This window comes from Lampetra planeri, chromosome 9, assembly GCF_965212315.1.
Source record: "Lampetra planeri chromosome 9, kcLamPlan1.2.h2, whole genome shotgun sequence".
NCBI lineage: Eukaryota > Metazoa > Chordata > Hyperoartia > Petromyzontiformes > Petromyzontidae > Lampetra > Lampetra planeri.
The window spans coordinates 3,799,317-3,819,372 of record NC_136115.1 but is presented as its reverse complement, the minus strand read 5'-3'; the positions used below and the strand labels follow the sequence as shown (position 1 = coordinate 3,819,372).

The window sequence follows — 20,056 nt, the reverse complement described above, 5'->3', positions numbered from 1 at the left end:
TCTACGGTGGAACGCGCTGTGGCTCCCGGGCCAAAATTCCACACGCCGCGCGCGCCACGTCGCGTGCACGCGCGCGCGCACCCCCCAACCCACACGCACGCACGCGCGCCCGCACCGCCCCCCCTCCAACCCATACGCACGCGCGCGCGCGAGCGCGCGTGCACGCGCACGGACGTGTGCGTAAACAAAAATCTCACATCAGCGCCATAATGAAATAATTAGCTGATTAGGCTGCAAACAGCGTCGTAATTAAGGCCTCGTTAACCACAGCATTTTAACGAGGTGCAATTTCCAGCGAAGCTGCTCATTAAAATAAATTAGTGTTCCGAGGCGGGTCGCTTTCCCGCCGCATAATAAGAGCATATTATTTCACAGCGTGTTAAAATTATTTCAGAGCCGCGTGCACCGTTTGCTAACTGGGGGCTCTTAATGACTGATGCGACTGCAAATGCTACGTCGCTGTCTGGTTCATCCTCGCTTGCACACGCACTTGCATTTAGGCGATAATTTACCGTGTAACGTCTCCAAGCGAATCCTCCGTTCGCCAGCGCAAAACTCTTATAGCGTCCAATGAGTGCATCGGCATCGTTGCGATTGCAATCCGCACCGCATGAGTAACATAGTTGATTTTCAGAGGCTAAAACTACAGACCGCTGGAACACAAGTTAACAAGTTTAATGCCGCACTGTGTGGCTGGCCAAAAAATGTAAGAAGTGAAAATATTAAAATGTGTGCAATGCAACTCTCTATTGACCAGTGTTTGTGCAGCAAAAAAGTTTTCCTCCATTGCATCGTGTAAAAAAATCCAATTATTTTACATTAAGTTGTTGGTAAATTAAATATTAAACAGTACATTCTTTGCTTCAGATTTGAACACTGCTGATGAGCTCACATAATCACATTGCATAATAAATATATGGCCCTGACAAGCAAACCAGAGCTCTGCCAATGTTCATATTAATTGAGATTTTCCCCAAAGAATTAGCCGCATGATGTGCAAACATCTTAATAACTCCCTTAACCGCCAGACTCCAAGCATCACGAAGTCGATTGAATGTAATGCGTTTAGTGGAAATTAATAGTCCCCACGAATTTCACTTGGAATGTAGGAGAAAGAAACGTTTTTTTAAAGGAGGGGGAACTTTTTTTTCTGGTATTTTGACAACAAAAGAATCCAGACATTTACTTTTGTCCAAGTGCTGCAAACAAATGGGAGATTCAGACGGAGGGCACGCTGGGCGCTCGTGGCAGCGTGGAGGTTAAGTGCACCTTGCGAGAGAAAAGTCACGGCAATTTCGTGTAAATCCCTCGCCTGTCTCTGCCGTGGCAGTGCTAATCTGGCTTCGCGTAGTGGCAGAGCGCGGCGCTTACAGGAAAAGCGCGAAGGCTAATTTGCCCCGATTTGTTACGCCGCAAAAAGCACAAAACAACAGAGCTCGTTGGAGCTCCGCGAGCCTATTAACTTTGCAAATGCTCCCAATCAACGTGCGCGGTCGTTAGGCCAAATAAAATCCCGGTTTGGTCCTGGTCAAAGTATTCACTCTGCTCCTGTGAGTCTCTCGTGGTGCGCCGATTGTTAAATTAATATCGTGAAATAAAACACCGTATTTTCATTGTAAAATTAGGATGCATTAATTTTATCGCGAGCATAAAAGCGATAAATCTGGAGAAAATTATATTTAAACATGGTCATTATGTGTTCAATTTAGTTTAAATCCTTTGGTACGAAAATAAATTGAATTTTCAATGAGTTCATTATAATAGTGTTGAATAATTAATTCGATTGGATGGCTCTTCCAAGGCTCTGTTGTAGTAGGGAAACAAATTAAGACAATGTTCCTCTAAAGCTAAAACTGCACATGCATAATCACTTGTTTAAACAAGCAGCGCACAAGAACTGGCCCGCGTGAGTTGTATTACAATTGAGCAGCAAGTGTAAACTTTTAACAAATATGTAACACGGTACATATTCAGTCACGTAGACTCTATAAGCCACAAATAGCATGAGTTTGATTAACCCTACCGCAAACAATAATGTTGCCAAATGGAGCTGAATGAATTTAAAAGTTTTGCAGATTTAACATCCGACCGTTGACGATGCAGTGTTTAATATGAATAAGACAATTCATTGACATTACACCTGGCACTGCCCATTTCCTATCATTTTTTCATCTTGGCCTTAAAAGGCATGACTCCACTCTGGGCCGTACGATACACCATCGTATGCTTTCGCCATTCTCCAGGTGCCATTTAACCACCTTGCTTCGGGCTCACAGTGAGGAGGCTGAAGCGTTTACGCCTTTCTGTCGAGGCTGCGATTGTCATAGAGGTTCCGTCAATATTTGTTCAGAGAAACCGTGGGCTAATACAATCTACCTTCCAATGTCTCCACACTCGTTGGCCATACCATAATGACATGTCTCGTCACATCAACAAGAAAGCTAATTCTTAGGTTTTTTCGGTAAAGTCACGTAGGTAAAACATACAAATTTTAAAATTTTAATGTTTTACCTACGTGACTTGACCGAAAAAACCTAAGAATTAAAATTTTAATGTTTTACCTACGTGACTTTACCGAAAAAACCTAAGAATATGAACCCTTGCAGTCACGAAAGCTTCAAATCTAGAAGAAAGCAAATATCAGCAAGTGAAAAATCAGAAGAAAGGGTATCCCCCCCGCCTCCCCCCTCGGCGACTTAATTGAAATAATGAATATCTCATCGGATGTAATTGATATCACGAGTAGCAAACAATTTGGCGCAATGTATTAATCATCGACTATTCCTAGAGGACCTTGTTAAAAAATATACACGCGGGCGTTTGACAGCTGGAGTGCAATTTTGATTAATATTTTTCGGTCTTAAGCACAATTTCGGTAATGTACGTCGACTTGAACGGTGGGAAGAGGGTGCCCGTCCGTGCGCTCGTGCACTCGGAGGTAACGATGGAAGGCAACAGCAACAACAACAAGAACAATAAAAAAAATAATACGCGGGGCCTTGTCCGAGATATCGCAGCACGGCACTAATGTGATGTAAATCACCTTGTCATCTGTCAGGCTGCTTAGCTGGTGTTCCCGTACGCACGCACGCAGACTGGCTCGTTTCTGAAAATTTGCGTCTCGAAATCGCTTGTTGCTGTCAGGCCTCGTTGCAGTGTTCGTCACTGGGTCCCCTAACCCCCAGCCCCCTCGCCCCCCCCCACCCCCCCTCGCCCCCCCCCCCCACCCTTTTTCTTTGCATATCTCTGTATGTGTGTGCGTTTATGTCTTTGTGTACATGGAATACGAGTACGCATGTTTGCGAGTGTGTCTGTGTATTTATGCCTCTGTGTGTACGTGCATGTGTACATAGCGTGCGTGTATGTGTTCATGTGTGTGTGTATTTCGTGCGTGTGTATTTGTACGTGGACGTATTTTCATGCAGTGCCTGTATGCGTTTGAGCGTGTATATATATAGTGTCTGTGAATGTGCCTGTTTGTATTCTCATCCGTGTATGTGTGTACACGTGTGTTTGGAGAGTGTGTGTATATGTGTATGTGCCTTGTGTGTATGAATCATGTGGTGGCAGTGGTGTCGTGGTTAGTGCACTCCGCTATGAACCCAGCGACGTCAATTCCAGGCCATGCACAAAGTCAGTGGCATGTAGTATCTAAACCAATTCTGCGATCTCCCTGGGTAGACACACCCTAAAATGAAAACTGGTATTCTGGTCTGTTAGGATCAGCACTGGGCAGAGCAAGCCACAGAGCAGAAATTGGTCCCACCTAAGGTAGCAGCAACACTTTAGTTACACCGTTCTATTTTACACGGCTAATATACGTGCATTATACTGGTAGGAACCTCCTGGTTACACCAGCACACAGGGGATTATTGTGTCCGTCCGTCCGTCGTGCATCCAAAAATGGGAGGGGTGGGGCTGGGTGGGGAGGGGAGGGTGGGGAGGGGCTGGGTGGGGAGGGTGGGGCTGGGTAGGGGGTGGGAGAGGTGGGGCTGGGTGGGGAGGGGCTGGTCACCCCGTGGTGCCCTTATAAAACTCAACGTTTAACCTACTCACGCCGGCTTGTGCCCTCCCTCACAGTCGGCCATATTTGCGGAATACACCAAGCTGCCGTTGACCCTGGCCATTGACCGAGCAACCCAACGTTCCTACCAGCTCCCTCCGCAGGAATGTGTTTCCATCGGCCACTCATTTCAAATGGCTCTCAAACAATTCGATGTTATTGGCCACGTAAAACTAATTTGAACTACCAAAGTTACGCTGCCTCTTGTGGCGCTGCCACGTGAGGCTTTTACATCTGTATTGAATACTCATTCCGTTGGAACTGCTTTGTGTGTTTAGTTTGTTGTCCTTACACCCCCGCACCTCCGATGTGCACGGCTGGCCCCGATCTGCACGGTTGGCTACGTACGGTGCGAAAGAAATTCAACATACTAACATCTCATCACACTTCTCACGAGCGTACCCACATACTCAAGAGTGTATTATTATGATGAAGCACTCATAGTGTGAGCATTTACAAATAATTTCCCCCCAACGTTTAAAATATGTATATCGCTTTTACTTCCCTACTACACACGGCACGATGAAGGGGGAAGTGGTGTGTCATCCTTACGCCACTTGATTTACCAGCAAATAAAATGGTCTGCTGTCGATAAAGTTTCTATGGCACTGTCGATGAATCTGTATTAAGGCTGGCAGCGCCTCTGTTTTTTCCTATTTTTGTATTTGACTAGGTAAGGCCCACTGAGCTACATAGCTAATTTTCAGAAGCGACCTGGCCACAAATGATAGCTCAACGAAGTAGCTTATCACGTGGAAATGTATAGCAGCGAAATACTCTTCAACGCACGTTTCTAAATGGAGGGAAAAATTAGAGGACCCCGAGAAAAATCCATGCGACCATGGGGAGAGACAGAGAGAGAGAGGCGTCAAGGTAGGGCTCAAACCCGCGACCTCCTGCATAACTGGCGAGGTAGTTAACATCTCGCCACAGCGGTGCCCACAAAATACAAACAAACACATTGTCCTCGGAGACATTGTTGCTGCTTTCTACTGAGCTGAAGCGATGCGCGTGGATTTAACGCACGACACGTTCAGCCGTTGTCACCGTCGTTTTTATTTTTCGTTACTCACGCATTTGGCGGCAGTGATGGTGGTGGAGCTCGTCAGGAAGGACTGCCCCTCGTTGATGCTGACCTGCAAATGAACCGTCCTGTGGAAGTCGGCGGAGAGGGGAGGGTGGGTTGGTGGTGGTATTTGGGAGGACAGAACAAATGCGAGCATCAGCCAAATGTCCCCGTCACTGGCCCCAGTTCAAGCTCACTTCCCCCAGATGTACGCAAACATTTTGGTACGTTAGTTGATTGTCTTCCTCTTCCCGCCTATCCGATGCTTCTTTTGCACACTTTTAACATTTAGCTCCATTGCTTTTTTGTCAATGTCAGTTTTTGTTCCGTACGTCAAAATGATTAACGCACACACCGATTAAATAAGGACATGCTATTGAACGCATTGAAAAACGACTGAACTTATGCACGCCTGATGGCCGGTGGTCGGGAAAGACGTCAGTGGCAGGCAAAGGACAAAGGCCTCCCAGCGTCCGTCAATATACTCTTAGTTCTTTCGGTAAAGTCACGTAGGTAAAAAATGAAATTAAAATTAATAAAAATAAAATAAAAATCACGACGTTTCGGAGGCAACACAAGTCTCCGTCATCAGGTGGGACCGTCACAGCCAGATTTGCTGCATCAAGGTTTTTCTGCATCAACCTTGATGCAGCAAATCTGGCTGTGACGGTCCCACCTGATGACGGAGACTTGTGTTGCCTCCGAAACGTCGTGATTTTTATTTTATTTTTATTTTTTTTAATTTTATTTTTTACCTACGTGACTTTACCGAAAGAACTAAGAGTATGAATCCTTGCAGTCACGAAAGCTTCAAGTCCGTCAATATCTCTCACGGTCCCCATGATATCACAACGCATTGAGCAGCTCCTGCACATTGAGCTGATCTCACGGCTTCATCTCAACGGGAGAGTCATCCCGTCAGAGGTGTTCTCTCTATTGGCCGCTGTTCCGTCACAAGCCAAGCATCATCCATCTCTTCTTGCAAGATGTCCCGCGACAGCTCACTTGCGTTGCTTCATGTCTGTGGCCTTTTTAAATTTGTAATTGTATCTCAGAAATTGCAGCCCTCTGACAAAAATTTGATTAAGAATAATCTTCATGATCATCATAGCAATCAAGGAATTGCCGACAATTATGTTGCAATCTGGAGCTCATGCAATGTTTTGTTTCACTGATTACATTTCTCCACTTTCTAAGAATGTTTACAGCCTTATCCCAACAAAAAGCGGGACATTTTTTGCGCGTGATTTTGCAATTAACATTTAGCAAAATATTCCCAGCCCTTTTTGCAAACAGAGCACAGAATAATAATAAGAATTTCGCAAATATGTCTATTTAGATTAAGATTTTTCAGCACATCGTGACGCTGGAGCACTGGCCACCTTGGGTGATCTCGACAAGCCATTTTGAGGGCGATGTCTCTATCATCACAAACAAACAAACAAAAAACCCGCGCTTTTGGTGCGATTGCGATTGATCAGCTTGCTATAAAAACGCTCGGGGAATTCGTTGCATCGGGGCGACGAGAAAAAACAAAACGTTAATCGCCGGGGGTTAACGACTGAGCCGTGACCACGAGTGTCGCAGCTTGGCCTGGCCACGGAGCAGACAATCAAACCAAATCAGAGAAACCCAGAAGGTCTCACCGAGCTGGTAACGAATGAAACTCAGAAGTCAAATTTCAAAAACAAAAAAATCTGTTTGCGGCCGGCAACGGCAGTCCCTGCCGGGCGGAGCACGTCACGTAACGCTGGCGAGCGCCCAAGTGCCTCTATCGGGAGCCAAAATGATCAGCGGAACTGACTTCCTGTCGCTGTTCCGACATTTCCTCTCCATCTGTCCTCCGCTTCGAGATGCGCGTGTTGGGGTACAGTGCGGCCGTGCCACCGGTGGCGCGGTGACATGTCTCCCCCGCGCCATCTGCTCCGTAGCCGGGCCAAGCTGCGACACACTCGTGTTCACGGCTCAGCCGTTAACCCCCGGCGCCCGCACTAACGTTTTGTTTTTCTCGTCGCCTCGAGATGGCAACGAATTCCCCGAGCGGGTTTTTATAGCAAGCTGATCGCTCGCAATCGTACCAAAAGCACGCGGGTTGTTTTTTTGTTTGTTTTTTTTTGGTTTGTTTGTTCGTGATGTTTGAGCCATTGCCGTCAAAATGGCTCGTCGCTTACCACCCACGGTCGCCAGTGCACCCAACGATTTGCTTGAAATAGCGCGTTTTGGCTATATTTCAAATATGCAGCAATTGTAGTTGGGGTTTTTTTTATCAAGAAAAATATTGCATTCAAGAAGGGAACCACAGTACGTTTCAAAGAGAATATCATTTTTTGAGGGGGAATAACAACGATTGTGGTGTGAGTCATCTACGGAATAAGAAAGTAAACATTAGGTGTGTATTTAAAACGGACGGTATATACGCTGAGATTTCTGCCCACGGTGGACAATTACCAAGGTGGACACCATCAATGGCTGGATACTGGTAGCATTTGCCACCCCACGTGGTACTGCCCTTGGCTCACAGGCTTTTGGGATAACCTTGTTGTTTTGCCAGTCTGTTAACGATGTGTTCCAAGAAAAATGTCCCTGCCCCCACCAAAGAAAACCGACTTTACTTGGAAATGTTTATTTCGCGGCCGAGCATTAAAGTACGACGACGCAGCGTGCATTAATGTGGCGGAAGCGTGGACGGTCAGCACTTTTTTTCGTCTCGTTGCAATGTTAAGAGCTTAAGAATATTTCCAACATACTTTCCATCCCCCCACCCCCTACCCCACCACTTATCACTTGCACAATGAGAGCCGCTGACGATGGCGCTTCAATGCAAATTGGCTAAACACTCGTCTGGAAATAAAAAAAATATATACGAAACTAACAAGTGTAAGAAATATAATGAAGTGCATAATCAAAAGTAAGAATTACTTCCATTTCGCCGAGACAGGGAGCAGCTAAGGAAGCGTGGCATCAAAATGTTTTAAACACGCATTCATTACACGCTTGTTGCAAGCAGACAAGGTTAGTTAAGGTTACAGCATTTTTAATGATCCAAAGATTAATTAACTGCTACCCAATGAAATCCCAAAGATTATTTTAAAGATTAATTGACATTCTTTTCTGTTGCGCGTTAATTACATTAGTAACAAAGGGACTCGCAAAATGGTCCCGGGCCGTGAGGCTCATTTTTTTGGCTTCATGTTGCGAAGTTACGCTCCGCCTAAACGCGCGACAGCTAGAAACCTATACTCGTAGTTCTTTCGGTAAAGTCACCATGTAGGTAAAAAATGAAATTAAAATTAATAAAAATAAAATGATAAAAAATCACGACGTTTCGGAGGCAACACAAGTCTCCGTCATCAGGTGGGACCGTCACAGCCAGATTAGCTGCATCAAGGGTGCAGCAAATCTGGCTGTGACAGCTGATGCAGCAAATCTGGCTGTGACGGTCCCACCTGATGATGGAGACTTGTGTTGCCTCCGAAACGTCGTGATTTATTATTATTTTATTTTTTTATTAATTTTCATTTCATTTTTTACCTACGTGACTTTACCGAAAAAAACTAAGAGTATGAATCCTTGCAGTCACGAAAGCTTCAAATCTAGAAATAAGGGGGTTGAACGGTAAAATAAAAAGGATCCGTTAAAGGGAAAGGCCAGGGATTGGCTAGAGGTATAAAACAAGGACGAGAAAGTTCGAGATAGGGGGCTGAGGGAGATATAAGAGGGGAGAGCACGAGGAGTGGGGACGCTCGGAGGAAGATACAAGCAGGAAGACAAGGACGAAGCCTAGAGCCTCTCATTGTGGAAATCGTTAGTAGGGTTCCTTCTTTTGTAAACCTTAAATAAAAGTGGCTCTTCATATGACTAGTCGTCGAGCCGTTACACATATATCCCCGCGCCTCCGATGAGCACGGTTGGCTACGCACAGTGCGAAAGCAGTTCGACATACACACGTGTGCGTACAGCTCAGTGGGCCTGACCTGTATTCTTGGTTCTTTCGGTAAAGTCACGGAGAGGGGAAATAATAAAATAATAAAAATAAAACATAATAAAATAATTCTCATGATGTTTCGGCCACAACGCAAGCAGCCGTCCTCAGGTGAAGAAGAACGGCTGCTTGCGTTGTGGCCGAAACGTCGTGAGAATTATTTTATTATGTTTTATTTTTATTATTGTATTACTTCCCTTCTACGTGACTTTACCGAAATAACCAAGAAGATGAATCCCTGCAGTCACGATAGCTTTAAATCGAAAAATAATAAAATAATTAAAATATAACAGACGCTGTCTTTCCGACAGCTCTGTTTCTTCACCCGAGGATGGCTGCCTGCGTTGTGGCCGAAACGTCGTGAGAATTGTATTTTATTATGGAGAATTTTTATTATTTTATTATTTCCTTTCTATGTGACTTTACCGAAATAACCAAGAATATGGATCCCTGCAGTCACGAAAGCTTTAAATCGGGGGCCTTACCTGGTTAAATAAAATACTTCATAGTCCCATTCATTTGTTATCACACCTTCAAGAGTGCCGTTTGTTGCTGGCTGCTGGGCGTTTTCCGCTTGGGTCCGTGGTTGCTCGGCAACGGCGATAATTTTTTTTTTAGTAAAAAGGTTGTAATTTACTGTGCATTGTTAAAACCGATGGAGCCCACAGAGTGGATTCCGCTGTGAGTTACCGCCAGGGGAAGCTTGGCTCAGAGTCTCGGTACCAGATGCTGGGCTGACGCTACCGATCTCCATCCAAGTCAGCGACGAGCGTGCGCGCACGGCGCTCCCGATAAGGAGGTGTTGGCGCCTACGAGCACTAATCTTCCCTACAGTTTTGACACAATGCGAGTCGACTGTACGGTCGTTTCAGTAGGCAAAGAACTCAACACGAGCTGGGGTGTTCGATCGAACGTTGCGTACCAATGGAACGTCACGTCCGATTCGTGAAATAATGCACGCGTTATAAGTCGTGTTGATTATTATTAATTCAACGGTAATTTTGATCCATACTGTATTGTCTTCAGTGCTAATCTTATGGGATTTGCATTGGCTTTATAAAACCTTACATTTCAACTGCAATAAAAAAAAAACGTGTACTCCTGTACACAAACTTGATACGACCGTACGTAAATATGGCAAGACTGTAGAAATTATTGGTCTTACAAACTTGAGAGAACATATCTCGGGACACTACAGTCACAACAGTAAATTGAAGAATATATACTCATATTAACAAAAGCAGTGTCAGTCGATGACGGAATCGACATGAAATGGAGGGCATTGAAAACTATGCCTGTGTTATTTTTCTTCCAATTATCTTCCATATGACAAATCAATAACATGTCCAGACAAGTTATAATTATCGTCCAGAACTATTTCAGCTAGCAGTGGATCACCTTGTGCCAGAGAGTAGCCCCAAAACGGCTTCGGAGGGCCTTTTAAAATTAGGCCCACTGAAACAAATAATGTGGACACCTTGTTTCAATATACCCTAGCAATACCGCATGTTCCATGTCAATTAAACCAAAGTGGTTTCATGAAATAAGCCAAATTCATCAACACACCACATTTAATATCATTTATTTAGTGCAGTCGTTGCTGATCTGATGAGACCATCAACGCTGTTTAATCATGAGTGGCTGAAACCTGGATTGGAACTCAGGATCCAGAGAGGCTGGCTCAGTGCTGTGACAGCATTAACCGCCTGAGCCAGTCGACATTTAAAATGCATATAAATATATTTTACAGATAAAACTTCTATTTATCCTTGCTTGTGTTGCCTCCGAAACGTCGTGATTTGTATTTTATTTTTTATTTTACTGTTATTCATTTTAATGTTTTACCTACGTGCCTTTACTGAAAAAAACCTAATAATATACTGCTATTTATCTACGGGGAAAATTGCTGGAAATACGTGTGGCAAGCGAACAAGCCATTTCCAACGGGGACACAGCAGAGGAGAAGGAACAGCCTCCCATAATGAATAGGCCACCTGTGCGCGCACCCCTCGCCGGCCGTGTAGGAACAAGGAGAGGGCATCTTACTTTCCGGACTCGTAGATGACGGGTCCCCTGCAGCGCATGTACGTCTCCGTCACATCCACAGCCTTCTCCGCTGTAACGGCACGAGACGGCACAGCGAGCGAGTTATTCCGGCGGGAAGGCAGGGTGCATTTGTGCCCGCCAAGCGTCTGCTTGACTCGTCTATTGCGGGTTTGCAGGTTGCACACAAAGAGGCCAGGCGATTAAAGACGCTTCACATATACAGTCTGACCAAAGGTGTTGTGTAAAGTAAAAAGAAAACTACACTCTAGGTCCGTCGGCTCAGAATTGCATGCAGCTGACTACGCCATATCGGCCCACAAAGCCAAAATAGAGCCAATTCTGACGTTCAAAGCCATGCCTGTGGTCAGTGACGCGATGTGGTTGGCAGGCATGGGCCCTGGTGCAAGAGATGAAATGGAGGCCCTCGAATTAAATTTCCCTCACGGTTTACATCCCAGCATACGAGCCCCTCCGGCATGTGGACCCCGGTACAGTTGAACCGCCTGCACACCCCATAGCTTTGTCTGTGGTCGATGTGCAGTGATGGTCTCATGTGACAGACATTGCAAGGATGCCCTCATGCGAGTGTCCAGTTAGTCAAGGTTGTTGGGTCATAATGGGCAATGTCGCTGATGGCCACCTTCCACTACATCTGTAAAACTTGGCATCCACATTTCAAGAACTCTCTGGGTTTAAGTGTTCCCTTTGGTTGCCAATGCCTGTATATTAGCTCTAAGCCACTGCTATAAATTAAACTATTACATTTGATCAGGTAAGGCCCCCGGAGCGATATAGCTCATTTTTAGAAGTGACCTGGCCACAAATGATAGCTCAACAAAGTGGCTTATCGTGTGGGCATTTATAGCAAGCAAATACTATAAACGCACGTTGATTCTAAATGCGGAGAGAAAAACAATAAGACCCGGAGAAAGATTCACGTGACCATGAGCAGAACATGCAAACTTCAAATATACAGCAGGCGTCAGGGTCGGGATCAAACCCACGACCTCCTGCATACCAGGCGAGGTAGTTAACATCTCATAGCCACCGTGGTTATGATGAGAGAGACACGCAAACTCCGAATATACAGCAGCAGGCGTCAGGATCAGGATTGAACCCACGACCTCCTGTATACCAAGCGAGGCAGTTAACATCTCGCCATCTACGTAACTCCGTATGTAACCTGCCCTTCTCCATACTGTACATGAACGTCCCCACCCATCACAATCTTTTTTACCCAATTACATCTAAAACATTCTTTTTATCACGTTCTAAAAGTATTTTCGATAATGTGCGCACCTTTGCCAAACTCTTGTTGGATGAGGATCTCCCCCCCCCATTGCAGCATGGGTCATGCAAGGATTGTTTTCAACATACTTCACCACGCTGGTCGACGCAGGTTGGTGAAATGCCTCATCGTTTAGAACAATTTAGACTCGTAGATACAACACATAAAATATGTACTGTTAGTGAAACTCTATAAGACCACTACTGGGACATGGTATTTACATGTGGAACATTGCCACGAAACCAGTTGCATGCTGAGGAATGTTATTATCTCACGACCGATGGCTAGTTTCCCAAAAAATGTGACACAGAGGCAACAGTGAGCCATTGAGATCGGGTTTTAAAATAGCAACTTCTGAAACGAATGGAACACTTGTTCTGCTGCATGTTTACAAGAGCACATCTTTTATTGCCTCTGGGAAAGTTCAAGTGGCAATTAGGGGGGGAACGGGTGTTGTTGGTTAAATCATATTGTAATTATAAAATAGTAGGATTTGCATGGCATTGTGTTTTTGAGTTTGTCTTATTATTATTGTGAAGCTCCCTGGAATGCTGTGTGTGAAGAGCAGTATATACAAGCGTTTTGTATCGTATACTGTATTGCATTTCACCTCCCTGGTAAGCGGGGTAGCGAATGGTTTTACCCTGTGGTTTGCCCAATCTCTTTAACCTCAGAAGCTAAATGAATGGGCAATGGGAGAAATACTTGATAGTTCTGTGCAGAAGCTGCACACAGGCTCCCGAATAATGGAATCAATGTAAGTTTATAATGCACTTAGGCAATGCTGTGAGCGTTCCGTAATTAAATTACTTTCTATTACGGCACATATTGACATCCGCTGGAGTTGACCCTTGTATCCATGAAGCATCCAATGTTTTTCTTCCATGCATGCGTACAGTATATACTGAGTGGAGTTGTTGCACAGTGTGTTTCTGCATTTTGGACCCAATGATATGAATGTCAGTCCTGGCCATGGCTCAAACGACACACAAAAGCGCTTGCTACAAATGAACCACAATACCATGCTGATCTCGTCAAGTAGCATAATCCACCATCACGTGACACTCTGCCCATCGCAGCAGCAGCAGTGGCTTTTGGATATCCGTCGAACAAAGGCGGTCACCGTATCGCACGGCGCTTTCAGACGCGCATCTTGCAGCCGTCTGGAACGCGAATACTTCCGCTGTTAGGAAGCTACCGGAGCTATGCAGTTTTAAATCTACATTGAAAATGCATCTCTTCAGAACTGCTTTTTGGTATTTAGTTTGTTGCCCTTCCCCTGCACCTCTGATTGGCACGGTTGGCCACGTACTGTGCGAAAGAAGTTCAACATGCAGTCCATATATGGCTGACGTCGATGGCCAGTGATACCTGCACTGCTCCCTTGGCCACCAACTTCACCAAGACGCGCCGACCGCCTCCTTATCGCTCTTCTATAGCTACTACCGTGGGTCACTGCTCCCGTGAACTTCACACGGACACATCGATTCCTCCACCCACGTTGAGGGCTCGGTGTCTGAGACACTGACCGTTTCATCTCAATCTAGAATTGAAGCTTTCGTGACTGCAGGAGTTATACTCATTGGTTTTTTCGGTAAAGTCACGTATGTAGAAATAAATTAAAATTTAAGTAAATAAAATTTAATGAAAAGAAATCACGACGTTTCGAACGCAACACAAGCGCTCATCGTCAGGTGGAAATGGGGTAAAACACATAGCGAGGGAACACATAGGGGGACACCACGTGCATAGCACACAGAGATCGGCAAACTGCATGGAGGCAAATACAGCAAGAAGATGGGAGACGAGAACTCAACAAACCTTAGAGACATCACGTGATGCAAAACCAGTCGGCCAACAACACAGTTAGACACTAACCCGGTTGACCACGTATTTCAAAAGACTGATAAATTTTGCGTTCATCTTCTGTTTCATCTCATCCATACCGTGTTCAAGCGCCCACCACAACCACCACCACCACACTGCAGGCCACAACACATGCTTCTCTGTCTGCTTCTTTCCTTCCACTGCTTCACTTTGGAATTCCCTTCCATTGTCTCTCCCCCCCAAGCTCTTACAGCCTTCCCCTCAAATCAAAGGGCGCCACGGTGGCTAGGAGATGTTATCTACCTCGCCTGGTATACAGGACGTCGTGGGTCCAATCCCGATCACGACGCCTGCTGTATATTTGGAGTTTGTGCGTGTCTCTCTCTCCGTGGTCGCGTGGATTTTTCTCCGGCTTCCCTGGAGTTTCCCGTCCACATTGAGAATCAACATCGCGCGTTTACAGTATTTGGCTGCGAGAAATGTCCACGTGATAAGCCACTTCGTTGAGCTATCATTTGTGGCCAGGTTCGCTTCTGAAAAGGAGCAGCTCACTAGGCCCTTACCTGGTAAAATAAAAATCAGTTTAGTTTTCGATTTAAAGCTTTCGTGACTGCAGGGATTCATCTTCTTGGTTCTTTCGGTAAAGTCACGTAGAAGGGAAGTAATAAAATAATAAAAATAAAACATAATAAAATAATTCTCACGACGTTTCGGCCACAACGCTGTCTCCCCGACAGACCTGGTCTTCACCTGAGGACGGCTGCTTGCATTGTGGCCGAAACGTCGTGTGAATTATTTTATTATGTTTTATTTTTATTATTTTATTACTTCCCTTCTACGTGACTTTACCGAAAGAACCAAGAAGACAGTTTAGTTTTATTTTATGTATTGCCACTTTGCGACCATGCTGTTTGTTGTTGGGCCTTTAGGCCTGTACTCAGCAAGCGTGTAAATACAAATAATTACTGTTGTGCAGTAGTGCGGGGGGGGGAAGGGGATATTACTCTATTACTCACTGATGGACGTGGTGTCGTTGATCTGGAAGATGCACTGCGTGTTCTCCCCGGCCCGCGCGCGCGTGAAGCCGTTGCCCTGGATCACGACGTCGTACTCCTCTGCGGGAACGCGACACACGGCGGGCGACGTTCATTGCCGGAGGTCGAAGATCAAAGACGCGGGCGCCGGGCCTGCAGTCGCCACTGCTGGCGCCCAGCGCGCAAGGGCCTCCCGGCTAACATGAACTCGGGGGGTGGGGAAGGGAATCGGTCGGCCCCTTCAACGTGGACCGGTCGGCGTTTGTAAGAGCTCGGCGTGAGCCGCGCTTCGTTCCGCCGCGCGCGACCTGCCAACCGCCTCGCCTGCGGTGGTCGGAGGTGCGGGCGATTTGAGAAAATGCGTGTCCCGTTGTTTCAACCGCCGCTCGCTGGAGGTGGAGTTGAACCGGCAAACCTCCGGATTGCAAAAACAGTGTGCCAACCTTTGCACGACGGCAGCTGCCAATTGCAATGATTGCGAGCGCTGCATAAGTTGCGTAGATTCTGGCGGTTGTGCTAATGTGCTGTTTAGCCTCTCCTGCAGGGGCTCCCTGGACATCATACCGAACGACAGCACGCGGCGCGGCGCAACTCGAAACCGCATCGGGCGGTCTACAGTCTTTTCTTTTTCTCTTTCGAACACACCCAGGAGAGCCCCGTCGATCGAGTGTCGTGAATCTTGTCGGGAGCAGCCTGCCACCCCTGGCTTGTTTGTGCCAATTCCTCGCACGCGTGAGGCAACCAGAGGACCCCAGAAGGTACCCGTGGCTCGTTCGCAAGGGGAGCGACACTTCAACATTGCTACCTCTCGGACACACCTTGCAGCCCTATGCCTACAAACACCTCGAGATCCAAGGCAGTCTTCCATGCGAGGACTAAACCAGGCTCAACCCCTGCTCGACTTAGCACATTTGACAAGATAGGACGCACTCTGGGGGCGGGCTGGAGGGGGGTTTGAGGCGTGGAGCGAACAAAAGCCAACACGAGCCACCTCCTGGAATAGTCCAGCAGACGGCTGGAGTTGTGGGCGCAGCGATTGAGGAGTTGTGGGCGCAGCGATTGAGGAGTTGTGGGCGCAGCGATTGAGGAGGCTCGAGGGAGCGGCACCGACTCACACGGGAGGTCGTTTTCGGAGTTCACGGCGGGGCAGTGCCGCTTCCTCACGCACGTGCTCAACAAACGTTGTGAAATGTCTAATATGTCATTGACATATTTTAGTCATAAAAAACATGTTGCTAAAGCGTACTTTTCTTGGTTCTTTCGGTAAAGTCACGTAGAAGGGAAATAATAAAATAATAATAAAACATAATAAAATACAATTCTCACGACGTTTCCGCTACACCTGAGGACGGCTGCTAGCGTTGTGGCGGAAACGTCGTCAGAATTATTTTATTATGTTTTATTTCTATTATTTTATTATTTCCCTTCTACGTGACTTTACCGAAAGAACCAAGACGATGAATCCCTGCAGTCACGACAGCTTTAAATCGAAATTTAAAGCGTACTTATTAGCGGAATGGAGATAGGGTTACATGTTTTTCAGCGCAGGTTATTTCAGGGAATGAAATCAAACACCACAGTGTATGTATATGTATAACACGCCACGGTGTATGCATATGTATGATCATCTGCATGCCTATATATTCTAATAATCTATCACTCAATCTGAATTGATGAGATGATAAGTCATTGAGATGTTACAAAAATAAACGGATTCTGAGGGTAATATCCACTGAGGAGATGGAGCAATGAAAATCAACTTTGTGTGTGTGTACATGCTAGGTGAGATTATCACATCGAAGGATCGTCACAGATGGTGATGGCTTGAGGGGGATTTCATCCAGTAGCGGGTCGATCATGGTTGTTGATGATGATGACTAATCATAATCAATACAGGAATATCTAAACTTGGGACGGGTAATAAAGGTCGTGATGTTTAATGATGATGATGATATGCATTGGATTGTTAAAATGCTTTGCAGTTTAGACTGACGCAGCTTACACTATGTGTACGATTTATTTGCAATCAATGCAGCTTGTCAACCTGTATCTGGTTTCACGTAGCCTCCAGTAGTCCATGATAAGGCTGACCAACTTATATCTCACCCCAAGGGTTGGGAGAGCATTATTTTTGCATTGTTATTCCCCCCCCCCTCCCATGAATGTATAAATGCAGACGTGCAATTATTCGCTGAAATGATTTTGCACCATCGTGCATGTGTCTACACTTTGTTGTATTCTAGAAGCCGTTTATTAAATACGTGTCACATGTACTGTGTGGAAGGCACACACCACCACATCTTTCGAAATCATTAACACCGAAGAATGATGTGAAATATTATTCAATTCTAAGAGCTAACACTTTTTACAATTATTATTAAACTAATAACAGTAAGAAGAAGAATATAAATTATTTATCCAGGAAAGCTACAAAGTCTCAAGTCTTTTTTTCAGGAAGCTCCGTACGACCTACACTTGGATATCTTGCCGATTATAGTCAACAAACGACTCGGCGATGCTGCTGCTGCTGCTGCATTTGCAGTGGTGCCCAATAACACAAATCATATCAAGAAAGAACTAGACACATTTGTCAAGAACACTGCCTTAAAAGGGAGGTATATGCAAAGCAACGTTTTTGGGAAATGGACCCCCCCCCTCTTCGTTGCACAAATTACTCCATTCAGGAGTGATTTAAATTCCATGAGATTGCGCTTATAAGGGCTATAATGCATTGATTCATGGGCTTTTACCAACACTTAAGCTACAAATGCGTGCCCTCATGTGTGTACGAATCGGTGTTTTTCGATCCATGCAGCTATTAGCTAATGTGACGCCTTCCAGCCAATAGGGGCTAGTAATTTTACCCACAATGTAAAATAAAATGATAATCCATTTTGAAATGGAATCGCGGCCCTAAATTGTGACGACTCAATGAACCCCAAGGGGGCGAATCTTTACACCCGGGAACTTATAAACGCTTGTGACCGCACTGTACACGGCTCATACGGGTACACATGTTGACATTTCACGGCCGGATCACAATCTGGGAAAAAAGGAGCCAAACCCACATTCACTTTAAGGATACCCTTACGAGGTGGTCATGTGTTTCAGAGATTAACCATGAATAGTGTGTGACTGCTCAGAAAAATAAATCATTTTTATTCTGAACTCGGGCCCCGAGGGGTGGAAGTTTGAATTCGTCATGGGGTCAGGGAAAACGAGCCATTTGCATTTTTCTTTACAAATCCTGAGATTTGGTGCCTCGATATAAAAAAGTACGTGTTTTAGTTCATCGGCCAATTGGCTTTTGCAGACCAGCATTATCCGGCAGCATTTGCTTAAACAACCAAATTTTCTGGACCGATTTCGACCTCCTGCGTCTCATCAGCGGAGCCAGGCTTTCTTAAACAAATGCTGCTGGGTTACCAGATGTTATTGGCAAGTGCGTCAAACAGAAACACAAGCAGGCATGGCACGATTCACCATCCCAGTGATTCCATTTGTCACAATTCTGGGTCAAGATTCTACCGAAGAATCAATTATTTTTCAGTCGTCTTTTTTTGCAGTCCCATTGGTTTCATTTTGTTTTGTCTCTTAGGCACATTAGCCTAAAAAAGTAACGGGATCTCAATTGCACACCACGTGCACGCACTTAAAATAATCAATTCTCACGTAAATAATTGATTCTCACATTAACAATTCGATGTGAGGCATTATGCGCAAAGAATAATTGCAACCGACGAACTGATGCATTTTGCTCGTCTAAAGCTCAGAAACACGTACAGGGTTCCGATGCCCGCATTATTGAAAGGGCCCTGTAATTTGAAGGAGCGATTATCCATCTCTCAGACGCTGTCATGAAGATGTGATGGTACCCACGATTTATCCCACCACTATCATAACTGGTCAGTAACGGATGCAACATCGGATATGCGTGTCCACCTTCCACAAATGGATATGGATCAAATAATTGACGAAACTGCTGCTGTGCTGAAGTCAAAACCGTCAAACACATCCTGGCAGTGTTGGTGCGATCCATACAGCGACCTCTGCCTCTTGGAATAGATGAAAAAAACTAGCATTCACCTATAACACATTTCAATATCCATTATTTATGTATTTATTTCCATGTGGCCAATGTGAATTCTGGATGCGGGGGAAAAAACAACCAAAGTGTTTAACAAGCAGGGTTGGGATATGGTATTAAACTCTTAAATAATGCTGCAAAACAAAATTGAGAAATGTGAAGAGTTTCTCTCCAATATGTGCCAGTGTCAATATGTTCACAGATGTTTATATACTAAATCATAATGGTTAAGCTCGTGATTAATGTGTTGTCGATTATTAGCAAATGAATGAATAGGTACTCATGAGCAGTACCGACATAGTGGGAGGGCGAGCTTTAAATATGTTTCACAGTGTATCGAAATTATTAGTAAAAAAAAAATGCATTTTATATTGTAAAAAAATTATGATTTTTATTATTTTAGATATCAGCACTATTACATTATTTTGACATCACACCATACATTTTTTGTTGTTGCTACAAATGTTGTAATTCAATAGCAACACTCAATTGACATATACACTTGCCCGCTATTATTGCTACAATCATCGGTCAAACGCAAAACAAACAAGACACCGCAATATGTGTGGCCGCACGCCGGATCGCTCGCAGGAACGCGCGCTGCCAGCGAGAGGTATTTACTGGACGTGAGGATGACCGAGCGAGCTGTGTGCGCGGAGCGAT

General features: G+C 45.2%; 1 protein-coding gene across 1 annotated transcript in view; it reads right to left on the bottom strand.

Annotated features, from left to right (window-relative positions):
• LOC144720579 (anthrax toxin receptor 1-like) overlaps positions 1–20,056 on the bottom strand; it is a 66,201-nt gene that overhangs the window by 27,434 nt on the left and 18,711 nt on the right. The window contains exons 11-13 of the mRNA XM_078597402.1: positions 15,289–15,387; positions 11,158–11,227; positions 5,137–5,215 (exon numbers count right to left, since the gene is read on the bottom strand). Coding sequence (XP_078453528.1) covers positions 5,137–5,215; positions 11,158–11,227; positions 15,289–15,387 — 248 coding nt within the window. The remainder of the gene's footprint in view (positions 1–5,136; positions 5,216–11,157; positions 11,228–15,288; positions 15,388–20,056) is intronic.